This window comes from Numida meleagris, chromosome 5 (genome assembly GCF_002078875.1).
Source record: "Numida meleagris isolate 19003 breed g44 Domestic line chromosome 5, NumMel1.0, whole genome shotgun sequence".
NCBI lineage: Eukaryota > Metazoa > Chordata > Aves > Galliformes > Numididae > Numida > Numida meleagris.
The window spans coordinates 40,745,297-40,758,873 of record NC_034413.1 but is presented as its reverse complement, the minus strand read 5'-3'; the positions used below and the strand labels follow the sequence as shown (position 1 = coordinate 40,758,873).

The 13,577-nt window shown below is 35.3% G+C and overlaps 1 protein-coding gene across 6 annotated transcripts in view; it reads right to left on the bottom strand.

Annotated features, from left to right (window-relative positions):
* The window catches only part of GULP1 (GULP, engulfment adaptor PTB domain containing 1), a 164,043-nt gene that overhangs the window by 38,127 nt on the left and 112,339 nt on the right, over positions 1–13,577 (bottom strand). For all 6 annotated transcript variants that reach the window (XM_021400229.1, XM_021400231.1, XM_021400234.1 and 3 more), the window contains exons 4-8: positions 12,157–12,228; positions 6,228–6,326; positions 3,750–3,887; positions 2,059–2,175; positions 1,580–1,672 (exon numbers count right to left, since the gene is read on the bottom strand). In XM_021400229.1, coding sequence (XP_021255904.1) covers positions 1,580–1,672; positions 2,059–2,175; positions 3,750–3,887; positions 6,228–6,326; positions 12,157–12,228 — 519 coding nt within the window. The remainder of the gene's footprint in view (positions 1–1,579; positions 1,673–2,058; positions 2,176–3,749; positions 3,888–6,227; positions 6,327–12,156; positions 12,229–13,577) is intronic.

Genomic DNA, 13,577 nt, shown 5'->3' with positions numbered 1-13,577 from the left:
AATCAATGCCTATTTAATATAAATAGGTTGTTAGATTGCTCTTTCTGTAATTCTAATCATGATAAAATAAATATATTTGTAAATTAATTATTATTTTAATATTAGTAATTATGAATAATTAAAATATCAATTTTTTGAAGCAGGAGTGATATTTCAGCAATATACATATTCACTGAACCAACAGTAATTAACAATAAAACACTATCTAGAGTTTATAAATAAATGACAGTTCTATTTTAGATCTTTAATAAGGAATGAGATACCACTGTCTTAAAAGACAAACACAAGTGTGCTCTACAGGATATTTTTTGATCATTATAAATACCTTTTTTTTTTTTTCCTAAATGCAACCAAGTTTCTTAATGTAAATGAAAGAGAGCTATGTCTGTCATAAAAGACTTAAGTGCATATTTTATAGGATTTACAAAAGATACTTTAATTGAATTATATTATTTATATTAATAAATAAAGGAAACTAGCCATCATCCTAATTAAGGAAAAATAATAATTTACCACATTCATTTTTAAATATAGCATTTGGGAAACATTTATTGAATGCTTCATAAGTGAGAAGACATCCATTATTAACAATTTTCACTGTGAGAGTTACACAACATTAATAATTTATGATGCTCTCTCAACTAAATACACTTCTATAAAATGAAATAACATTTATGTTTCCTGATGGAAACAAACATCTCATCAATATCAAAGGAGCATATAGACACAACAGAAAAATTGTCATAATCACTATCAACACATTTTTACATTGCCCGGATTTATGGAAGTGAAATGATGTACATCTGGGCCAGGAACAAGGTGGCTCAAAGGACACAGCTTAAAAGCAGCTTATCTTCTTTCTAAGACTTTAGTATAATTACATTAAGAAGTTTTATTTATTTATTTTCACAGTTCTCTAATGATGTATAGACAGAATAGGCTTGTAAGAACAGGAGAGTCATTAGGCACAGTTTGCAACGCAACCTACATTTTAGTCTAGTCAGGAGTAACAGTCATCAGTCATTACAAACAGTAGTATCTTCTATAGGCACTGAAGAAAGCATTGGAAAATTTGAGTGATGAGGAACCCTCATGTGATCCTTTCTACCTGCTCATCCGTGCTAGTTCCCTGAGACCCTAATGACTCCTTTGAAAGAAAGATAAATTTTTCAGAAAGTCATCTAGAAAATGGCAGGTATAAGTAACGATATGCTTGTGACAGAAAGTTCTTTGAAAAATCCAAAGTAGCGTTGTCAAATCAGATCCTTTCAGCACAGAACAGAGGTTCTAATCCCTAGCTAGCATGCTTAAGTGTCTGCACAGAAATATTTATTGGTTTTATGCAGCAACAAATAGGTATAACAAGATGCATAAAGAACTGCAATTTACTGAGACTGGCATTTGCATTTGTCTTGTGTCACAGTCTTACTGTTACTTCATTACTGAATTTCATCAGATTTGTTACATGATCGCTTCATGTTAATCATAATCACTGAAAATCGCATAAATGATAATTATAACATAAATGATTATTAATTCAGAGTAACATCAGAAATGAGAATTAAGTTCATCTACTTACCGGAGGTGCATGTACTTGTGTTATTCTTAACTGGTTTTCCAAGTCTTGAACTTTATTCTTCAGTTCTGTGTTTTCAGTTTCCAATTCTTGAATCTATAAAGCAAGTGGTTATTGCAACAGCTATTGGAATATCCATTCGTTTCAAGGATATCTATTAGCTGTACATTTAGAATTAAAAACAATGGAGTTCTGGTAATTTAGTAACAGTAGTTATCTGACAACAAAAAGTAATCTAAAAATATTTGAACCATAACACCTGCATCATGCATATTTCAACCCTTCATTTCTCTTAGTCACCTTGAAAGACAGAAAATCAGAAGGTTGTTTCATAGTTATTAAGTCTTTATTCAGCTTTCTTTTTAAGTATCTGTTGATATTCTTAGCAATCTGACAATGCTGAAAATTCTGTCATAGAAAAACATAACAATTACACTTGGATGTTATTATTATCTCTTTAAAAATTACAGATCAGAACTTACTCTTTTCTGTAAACCTGCGATCTGTTTTCTTGTCTCAACATCTTTTCCTCCAGATTCCAGAAATTTCCTGTAAGCTAAGTCAAATGCTTGACCAATTGTTAAAGTTATCTCTTCGGCCTTTGTACAAAACATAAATTGAAAGTAGTGTATTAAAAATATTTTATGTAATTACTTCCACTTCAGATGATCACAAAATACTTCACACAATGTATCATGTTCAAATGGTTTGCTTCATCTCTCATGAATTCAACACTGCAAAAAAGCATGGCAAAACTCCTTGGCAAAATACAGAAAACATTGTGAATGCAAATTGAACATTCCCAGCCCCTTGTCCATCAGCACAACAGCAAAGTCACTGAGTAGAGGTGTGGAAAGACTTCCATAATTCAGTTATGGAGAATTAATGCTTCTACCTTCTTCAATGGGAAATAATAATTATAGAATCACTACCGAAAATACAGTAAGCAAATTAGGCTGAATAGAGAAAAAGCTGAAATGGAACTGCTTTAGAAAGTAACTGTTACTGTTAGTAAAAGAAAAGAGTAATGGACAGGAGGAGTATGCATTCCTAGCTATTTCTTTGGAAGAAGAAGGGTCAGTTGAAAGGAAAGGTACCAACCAAGATGGGATCCTTTGAAATGTGAAGGTGCTAATGAACGGAAGAGTGAAAGCAAAACATTATAGTAATTGGAATGTTCGGACAGGGGAAAAATAGTACATTGGCTTGGAGAAGAAATGGCAGTGGTGTGCAGAAACTGCAGGGCCAACTGAAATGACAGGAATATGCATGAAAGAGACAGGATAGAAATGTGAAGAGAATTGAACAGATGTGAATAACAATTCCATATGTCTACATAGCACAGTGGTACATAATTACAAGAAAATTCTATGAAAGTGAAGATGTATTTTTTTCTAAAAAAAATGTTTCCTTCCTATTTTTCTCACCTACTTCAGAATAAATCAGAGATGATCTAGATTTAAAAATAACAAAAAAACAAGCATCCATTTTTTTGCGTTGATTCTGACATTTTAATTTGTTAATTGCTTTCTGCCAAGGAAAACACATGACCCTGCTTGAACTAGGCACCATTTTCTTCATTTCCTGTCCTGAATTATAACTTTTTTCTGCTATTGCACATTTTGGAACAGTTGCCCTGTTCTATCTCAGACACGAGAGAATGTTAGTGGTTGACGAAATTAATTCTCTGGTACTGCATCACAGCATTACAAACTTGAGATGTGGCGGGGGGGAGGGTAGGGGGGACTTTGCTGTAATGAAAAAAAATAACTAAAACATTTGAGGAGAGGCTGAGGCAGACACATAGGCAGAAGTGCCTGTGAGGATATCTGAGCTACAGGATTGCAGTAATCTCTGCAAAACAGCTGTGCAAACATTTCAAGCTTGGTGGGATGCACTGTTCTCTGAGTATTTCAGATGTTTGGACTATGATATTGAGCTGGGTGGTAAAAAGAATTCTTCCATAAAACCGCTGTAGACCACCTTAAAGGGGAAACAGACTCTCTTCAAATCAATGTACCTAAGTCACAAGGCACTATATTAGCATTAAAGGTTATACTAAACTAACCTCAATTTGCAAGCAGGCTGTTTCTCTTTGCTAACTGTTCTTTATTTTAAAACAAATTCCATAATAGGCACTCATAGCCTGTAAAAAAGAATCTTGCATACTTACACACTTTTCACTGTCAAATACATAGCACAGATGCTTATTTGATTCTGAGTCTTTGCATATGAAAGTAAATATCCTCTTGTCAGTTTTATCATCAGCACAAAATGATATCCTATGGAGTTGGCAGTTGTGTTGAACTTCCTGCAAATAAAAACAAGGATTATTTTCAAGGAACTGCTATAGTTGCTTGAGATATAGAAAATCTCCACACACGAGAGAGTTGAAGAAATGAACTTAAAAGTATAACAGAAGTTAAACTCATCTCCTCTAAGAAATGTTCCCATTATTACTGAATGTAAACAGGAAGTTTTTATTTGGACAGTATTTATTTGGAAGCATTTATTTGGGCAGTAATTTCTGTTCTAGAAATTTAGTTTTTACTGCTGCTTTGTGTCCCAGTGCAATTTATTTAGGGACTGATTATGTAAAAGACTTTGCTCTTTGTCCAGGTGTACACCGTCTTCAGATTTCATCATCTCCCAGGCTTTGCTAAAATGGTTGTACTGAAATAAGTCATTATCTTTCTACCTTAAATACAGAGAACTGACTTTGTTATCTAGATACAGAGACATAAAGCAGAAATCCATTGTAGCAGTAATAACTTTTTAACATTATTGTTTGCATTTTTTAAACACTGTTTCAATTTCTATTAAAAACCACGCCCCAGATATTTAAAAGCTGCAGTGACAGTGCTCTTCAGCTGAAATATCTGGATAAGACTGAAATAAAATAATAATTAAAAAAACTTTTTTTTTTTTTTGCTTTTGCTTTTCTTTTACAAGTCTCTTCTTGGTATTCTATTTTATTTGGCTTCTTACATGGGAAAGCAGCATTTGTTTGAAGGAAAATATGTAGTTCAGATGTGAACTATCATCTACAAAAAAAAAAGTTTCTTAGTGACACTGGAGTTTCACAGATTGCAGTAGCCTCATAAACAAGGGCATGCCCTCTCTGAACTCAGCAGTTTATCCACAAATGCACCATAGAGCTAATGTTTCCCCCTTCTCTTCCCTCTACCCCAATTAGGTTGAGAAAGATTCCTCTTTCTCAATCTTTAGAGTTATTCTTCTGTGCATCCTCTTTCTCCCATGTCCTCAAATCTCTCTCACATTTTGTCCTTCCGCTATAGCTCTTTAAAAATTACATATAATAGCATGTACTTGTCGGGGCACTTATAGGTTCATAAATCAGTGTAATCACTTTGTATCATTAAAGGACAGTATTTCTCTGTAGCTTCCCTTTTCTGAATGTTAAGTATGGAATCAGAATGCACTGGTAAAATTTGCAAAAAGATAGAAACCTTGATTCACCTTTGCTTTTACATCTAGCTTTAGGAAAAGAAGTGGGGGAGATAAAAAGGCTTCTCAGAGCTGATTACCGTCAGAGTTTGTAATAACATTGTTACAAGACTAAGATGTTCCTATTCCCCCAGTACTGTCTGTCCCACAGATTTCTTTTAATCTCTAACATATTCTGGCATTAAAATCTGTTATGCTAGAACAGCTTTTGCCAGCGTATGGGGTTTGGTACCCCTTTCTGCCCTATGACATAAATAAAATCCAAAAACCACAACAAAATTGATATGGGTATTTCTTTCCCCTTGGGCTTATGAACTGTGGTCTTGTCTAGAGTTTGAAGCAAAAAAAGGTTGCAAGTAGATATACACTTGTACTACAGCTACCTTTTCCCCAAAGGCAGTGTCACTCTCTGAATGGTCATGAGGACCTTTTAGTTCTAAAGTAGCAACAAAGAGTTCATTCAAATTCAAAATTTAATATTTGCATAAAAGGCTTAAGAGTAGTCATATGTTAGGAATTTCTGATTGCTGAATAATTACTTAGCTGCTTCTTTGAAGTCTTTGAGAAAGATGTTTCGCTTAGTATGTAACCCCTTTCAAAATACCACAGCAAACAAACAAACCAAAAACCCATCAATGGGATGACACAAAGGACCACAAACGTTGAAAAGACAGAAACTGTCATGCTGTGCCAGATGGAGAGCCCAAAGTTTACAGACAAATGAATAACACCTGAACAACATTTTGCGAAGAGAGGACGCCTGAATAAAAATCAAACACACAGGAAGAGGAGAAAAAAAAATGAATGAAGAAAGAGGTGCAGTTCCAAAGCAGCAGCAGCAGCATGAGGAATGAGTCAGTGCAAACAAACATGGGCACATACCGCATTCAGTATTAACATGTAATTATCACTGCATTTTCATTGTTCTCAGAGATTGGCAGTTCTGGTATTAAGGATTATAAAAAATCAAATCACGCATTAGCTCTGGTCTGTATTTCTGACCATCAGATACCTTCTAGGGAAGATGTTATTCATTTGTAGTAAGAAGAAATGGCAATTTGGAAAATGTTTATATCAATGGTATTGATTTCACTGTAATGCATTTTTAAAGTATAAGACAATAAAAACCTCTGAAACCACACACAATTACTCTTTTAACATCACAGATAAATACATATCCTACCTTTGTTTTTGGATCTAGGATTTTTACGCCATAGATTGAGATTTGTAACTCAACTTTAGGGGTCTTCTGGCCTTCAGATTTCTTGATATGTCTTGCAAACTGTAAAAAGAAAAGCATAACATCACATTACTATTAAGTTTCCTGAGCTGGTTTTGTTTGTTTAAATTTCTTCTCATTTCCTCTTAACTCCTGGAAACCAAAGCTGTTTCCTTCCTTCTTCAAAAAGCTTTTATAAACAACATCAACCATTGACAAAGTCAAATCTGGGCACGAAACAGCATACTGTAGAATACTCCTATGCTTAAGAAAACAAATTTTTGAATTATTTAACTGATTCTCTTGAAACTTACCTGAAATTTACACACCTAACTTACACTTTTGCTTCAGCTGCCTAGGAGAACACTTTCAGACAGACTGTTATCTGCTTAGTTGTTTAGCAGTGAATTTTTTTCCTCTCACACCACACTAATTTTGTACTCATTTCTGTATGCTCATGGAGGGTATGTATTATATGTTTTAAGAAAATCATTTCTTTTAAATTGGTTCAATGTGAAAGCACTACAACTGTCAACACCTTAGAATTGTTGGATCTTTGCTACCATATTCTCAGGATCTGGTTGCTGCTATACAGTTCACTAGGTGACTGCTAGATGACATTCTGCATGACTGGGTCATATGTCCTATTTAATACAATTTTTATCCATTTATTACTCTTTCTTTAGCATCCGATTTTATCTTTCCCTCCTGAACACTGCTGGTAAAATAAGCAGAGCGCACCAAATTTGCTACTGTATGTCAAAAGAGTTGTCATGAATTTAGGTAACTTTATTAGCAAAGATTCAGTATTACTCTTTTGCTCCATTACCTGCCCCTGTACTCTCCCATCTCTGACAATCAGGAACGATATTTTCAAATCTCAAATAAAGAGGATGACTCACTGAGGCTCAGGAGGTGGAGTGTCTGCTTGTCACCTATATGAGTATGTTGTCCTCAAACCTGTGCTCATGTATAATTGAATGCAGCAAGCACAAGACTGGGTCTAGGGGAGGATTTGTTCCTGTGCACAGCAGGATTGCCGTCATGTCTCAACATGCAGGAATGTATTCCCCTTTCCATATTTTCCTTTGAGCTTTCATTTCTCAAATGAAGTTTACATTCATTCACAGCAGATAATCCTGGAGCACACACTGATTTGGAACAGCCTCAAACCTGAATGAACTCTGGCTTTTTGGAAATGTTCCTTTACAAGCTAGATGCACGCAAGTATTTCTGTGCAGTAAGAACAGGCATAAATAATATTTAATTTTACTGTGTTAAAGTCATAGCGTACATTGAAAACAATTATCTGAATAACTTGCACAAGTTTTAAAGCAGCTGGGCAAAGCTTGCTCCAAGTAGTCCAGAAGTCTTAGAACACCGAGGAAGTTCCAGAAGGTAATTCTGTGCCAATACAAAGGGTAAATAGAATGACCCTACCACATCTCTGCTCCCAAAAGGCATAAATCAGGTACAAGAACAGAAGAACTCTATCAAGATGAAATTAATGCTGATCAATATGGATTTTACACCAACAATTAAAATGCAGCTTGTCAAAACAGACAAAGCATTTCACTGAGCTTTGCATGCCATTATATTTAGGAAATGAAGCAATACCAAGAAAGTATTAGTGAAGTTAGTTACATTAGTCTCCAGATGTAGTTATAAACAGGAAATTGTCATTGGGAAGGTATGTTTCTAATGTATTCCAGCAGTGTTTATTTCTTAAGCACGACAGTATTGAAAAATGAGCAGGAAGAAAACCGATAAAATCTGCAGACTGAAAAAAGTAAGATACAAAAATGGGGAGAAAAGTTACTCAGGATCTGCAGTGAAATTTAAAATCATTACAGAGAAAACCTGCAGAATACCAGCGCTGATGGAGTTGCAGATAAAGCAACACAACCAAGCAGAACACTACAGAATTAAGCATAGACTGATGTCATGGTTGGCTTTCTGCAAACTATAGACTCTTGAAGTGAAGAATCCAAACCTTGGATATTTTAAACAGATCCTTAAGAAGAGTGCACTGAATCGGCTGCTTGTGAAATGGCAATTCAAATTCTATGTTCTGAGGTTTCCAAATCCAGAAGGATGTTGATAAAACTGAGAAAACTTGCAAGAGATAGCAAAGCCGCTTTATAAGCTCTGTCAAATACAGAGACGGGGCAAATCAAAAACAAGTTAATGGTGAAAGACATAAGGACTCTGCGCCACAGACATCCGGAGAGATGAACAAGATTTTTAACCAAATATCTACTGAGGTCTAATGACTGAAATGGGCACATTGATAAATCCAGAAAGTCTGTATATATAGCTGTTATCTTTCTTGATGCTTTTCCTGCCCAATCCCTGTTCTCTGTGTAAGAACAGATACCATACAAGCACAGACCAATAATGTTATAGCTGACCTCCTCAGAATGCCTGCTTCAGCCACTTCCCAAACTCTAACCCTAACACTTTTTAGGTATCTGCCATTTGTTCTTTTTTTTCCTCTCCTTACGTCTGCTTGTTCCTTCTTTGTAAAATGGACGTTCAGGTGCCTCTGGGCATAGGAGACTCACAAACGTAATTTTGTCCTTTCAGCACACATCTGAAACAAAGTAATATTTATATTGCACACGGTAACAGCATTATATAAGAGGGTAAAAATCTGTAGCCACCCATTGGCATCAAAATGGACAATGATACAAAACTATAATGAATCAGAGCATGGCCTGCAAAGGGATAGGATGGGCCAAATTCTTAAGCTGTTACTTTATACATTTATTGTTCTCAGGCAAGGCACTCAAATTTGGTTCAATAGTAGTTTGAGCAGCTCAGGGGGATGAGCTAGCCTTTATTTAACTGCTTTGGAATTAACATCATATTTCCTTCTTTTTTTTTTAGGGCAAAAAACACATATAAATCAATCTACTTTCAATGGTTTAACATAGTTGTTTTTGTTGTTGTTATTATTTTAAACAAGAAAAGATTTCCATACATCTTGTTGTTTATTGCAGTAGCAGGTAAAATAACACGGTCTCATATTATTAATAGTTATATTTGAAATGCTTATGTAGCCAGCATTAACAAACTGCAATCAGAAGGTTAATCAGCAAAAACAACATGAAGAAAAAGACATACAAGAAAATCAGTCACAAGTGTAAGCTAATAAAAAAAATGGTTAAAAAAATTTCTCCCAAATTACACTTTGCAAATAAAATTGATGAGATTTTACTTAGTATTTAACACCTCTCTGCATGATTCAATCACATACTAAAGATAAACTTGAAATGTCAAAGGAAGAAATTTCTATGATTTGGGTGCTGATCTTCAGCCTAGGGAACAAAGGTTCAATTCCTTCCTCCTGCACAGACTTCCAGTATCAGATACCATGCACGGCACTTCATGTGGACATCTCTAAAGATGCCTGTTTGAGGGTAACAGTTGTCTATGCTGAGAGACGGCTTTCTACCAGACGCTGTGAACAAGTTTTTCCTAAAGTTTTTCATAGCAGCATCCATTAGGAGGAGATTTCTTAAGAAAATAGCCACAATTTCTTCTAGGTCACATTATGATCCAAGCTCTCATGCATATGTTATGTGGATCTAATGAAACCATGATCTCTGAAAAACAGTCACGAAGAAGTCAAGAATGAAAAGGCCACAGATATCTCTCAATAATCTGTTGGGTAGGGAACAGGCTGCCTCAGAAATTCACTATCCAAGGATAAGTATTTTATTTTCCAAAAACACACTGGACTGAGAAGAAGGCTCTGATCTATTCATAACTACATAGACATGTAAGTGTAGAAGACAGTGCAATAAAATCCTTTTTCCATCTCTCATTCCTTGTAGACTTTTGTTTGTTTGTTGAAAGGAAGTGGGTATTCTCTTCCTTAGCACTTCTCATACGACCTCCTTTGGTCCCCAGCCACACATTCTGCTTTCTCAAGTACTTCAAAGTGAACTGCCATGGCTGTAAGGCTTGTCTGGAAACCTCTTCCTCCCAACAGTGAAAGGTTTTCTGTTGTCTGCTCTTCTCTGTTCCTTCAAGAAGAAGCAGTACAACCCAGTTTAGCCATGAAAGGAAGCTCAGAACATTAGGACTGATGGTGTGCTAATGACAGCAGCCTGATAGGTCAAGCAGAGTTTTGTGAGAGTACCCTTCATTTTGCTAACCTTAGTGGTCAGGGAGCAATGAAGAGTATTTTAAGTGACTTTGAAGTGATCAGTGCCTTTGGCATTATCTCTCACCTCCATTTACAGAAGAAAAAAAAAAAAAAAGAGGAGAAAGGGGAGACTGAGCTGGAAGGTGAGTAAAAGAGAGCAGCCTTAAGATCAGACCTGTAAAGAAAGCGATGGAGAAACAGTGTAAACAAGCACCGACTCCTGGTTTCTCCCGAAGGCTATTCCAAAGTCCTTTCTTACTCGGGGTCTGGTAATGCCGCCCCTTCCATTTGTTATGTTGATCTTGCAATCTCTTCTCATCTCTGGCAACACTTCAACTTTTTGAGAAGGCTGAAATTCATTTCTACAGTCTCAATTAAACATTATATCCTCCATTAATTAAAAGAAATAACGCTTTATTTTATGAAGTGTGACTTGACAACATTCACACATTTGAATACAAGCATGTTGATCCAACATCTTGGTACCATTTCTTCGAGTTTTTAATTCATTCTAGAAATTATTGTAATTAGAAAACTGTAAAGAAAAAGTGTTTGTAATAAACTATGAGAACAATCCCCTTTATCTTAGAAATGGACGTATTAATTAGTGTCCAGATTTATTCTTTGTCCTGCAGTATAGTCACCAGAAATTCGAAAACAAGGGAAAATCCTGACTAGAAAACAAAACAATCATTGGATAACCTAGGAAAATGAAATATAGATGCTTGAAACAACTGTGTATTCAAAATTGCAACTGACCAACCAAAATCAGCAGGTGTTTAGAAAGTATAAACAGTAGGACTCAGGATAAAACAAGTAGAAGGAAGCATCAAGTAATTTCCCCGAATTTTATTTTATTGTAGGGCGTTAGCTCCACCTGCTGGTAAAAGCAAGTTTGCAGAGTTGCATGCTAGCCTTGCACAAAATTCTTCTAGGAAATGAAAAATTCTTTGTGCTGAGTTGAGGCATTCTGATTTAAAGTAAAGCTGCATATCAAATGTATATGCCCTCATAGTTTGATGATGCGATGAAAAAATAGCTCACAATAACAGTATTCAAAATATTGGTAGTCCAATGCGTTCCAGTTGTAAAAATTGCCCCATACATTAAGGAAGAGTCATTTTAATAGATAGCTAATAATTTTCATTAAACACAAACTGTGATTAACAATTAAAAAGTTGTGATTAGAAACAATCCATATAATCATGCTGCAGATGTTAAAAAAGTATCATACCTACATACACTTATGCAAGAAAACAACTAGGTTATAATGTCTGACAAATTTCCTTTGGCATATAACACTAGGCATTGACTAGTAAGCACTACTTGGCTCAGAGAAATGCAGGACAGGCATTAATGAAGCCATTGGTTATATGGTCAAGGAAATTCTCTGGCAACACATCTGATGAGCACTAATAGCAGTAATTAGAGGCATTCAATACCCTCTTCGGAAGAATGGCAGCTAAAACAAACTGTTGCTACCTAGATTAGGATTTAGGAAGCTCTAAAATTTCCAAAGAACAAGCATCGCATGTTAAGGCACACACAATTTATACTATAATCATATAATGTAGGAGAGAACTAAATATTAGTACAGCTGGTAACATGGACACAATACAGAAGTGCCTGCAATACCAGTAAAAGCAGCTGCTTCCAGAAAACATTGGCGCCAAAAAAGTGTCTTGTCTATGCAAATAAGTTAAGAATACATTCTATTTGTATTTCACAATGGTTCCTTACCTTTAACTTTCTAACAGCATCTCTTACAACTTCTGTGCCTTTGGGCTGCTCCACTTCTGTACTGCCAAGAAACTGAAGAAAGTATAATTGTGAGAAATAAGTTACGCATTGAAAGGCCTAACTCAAGTAATCATATTTTCCAACTATTTCCAAGTAATATTTTGGAAGGACAACCATTTCAATGGTTGATAACATATTTATATATAGTTATTTATAATCAAGAGAATAACAGGCATTGAGTTCCAGTTAGACAAGCTTAAGAGTTCTCAAAAAGCTTCAAATCCATTTTAACTTGATCCTATAGATGTCGTGAATTACAGGTTAAGTAACTTTATTTTAACTGTGAAACTGTTGGTTTGGAAAAAAATGAAATCGTACAAAAACCAAGCATGTAAGATAGTTCTCATTGATCAAAATGGGCCAACGGTTTGGAGTAGGTTACTAAAACTGATATACTGTGGTATAAGATAAAGTAAAAAGGCCCGAGTCTGCTCTTACAGCTTCTTGGTATGGGAACTTCATAGATTTAAGGGAAGCAGAAGTTAACTTATGAAAAGTAAGGCTCAGATTCAGGACATTTCTACTAGAGATTACATTTTTTTTCTAAGTAATCATAGTAGACTTTCTTTAGCACCAACCAAGCGTATACCTGCCGATACACAAATCATGATATTTCTAAGGGACCTTATCACTTTATTTGTATACTGAAATTCCTTTATACACTTCAGTACAGTTTTGCTTGCTTCTGCTAAACTTTATGAAAGGTGTGAAAATCCTGCCCAAACCACATTTGTTTGTACGATAATTTAATTATGAATCACCTGGTTGATTTCCATGCTGAGGTCCAGCTGGTTTAGTCACACCATATACCTGTAACATGTCAACGTTATACTAACTAAAAAGTATGAATTCACTCTTATCTCTGAAGTACAAAAATTTCTATGCATAACATGATGCATGAAGGTATCTATAATTTTTAAGTCTTTACAGTTTAAAGAGCAACTGCAGTTTGTGAAAGTACAGATGCTTTCGACACCACCTTGAAAGTTTTTAACAGTCAACATGCTCGAGCTGTATACCAGCAAAGAAACTTTGCAGTACTACCAGTGATTAAGTCTCATTACAAATTTGCTACTGACTCTAAAATGTGTTGTGTCACCTTGAGCACAATCAAAACACTGTAATCCAGGCATAACCGCTTTCAATGCTCTCTGCTATTGCAATTCTCTACCTAGGAGTCCAAGGTTTTCTGATAACAAAGCGGAAACCTTTGTTATTTATTTGATGTCTTTTATACAGCAACTCCCAACACTTTAATAAAGGATGTGTTCTTCCCTGGTCACAGCTGCAGAAAATGCACATTGAGAAAAAAGAATGATTCCTGAACAATATAGATACTACGTGTAACAGACAGAAAGCGA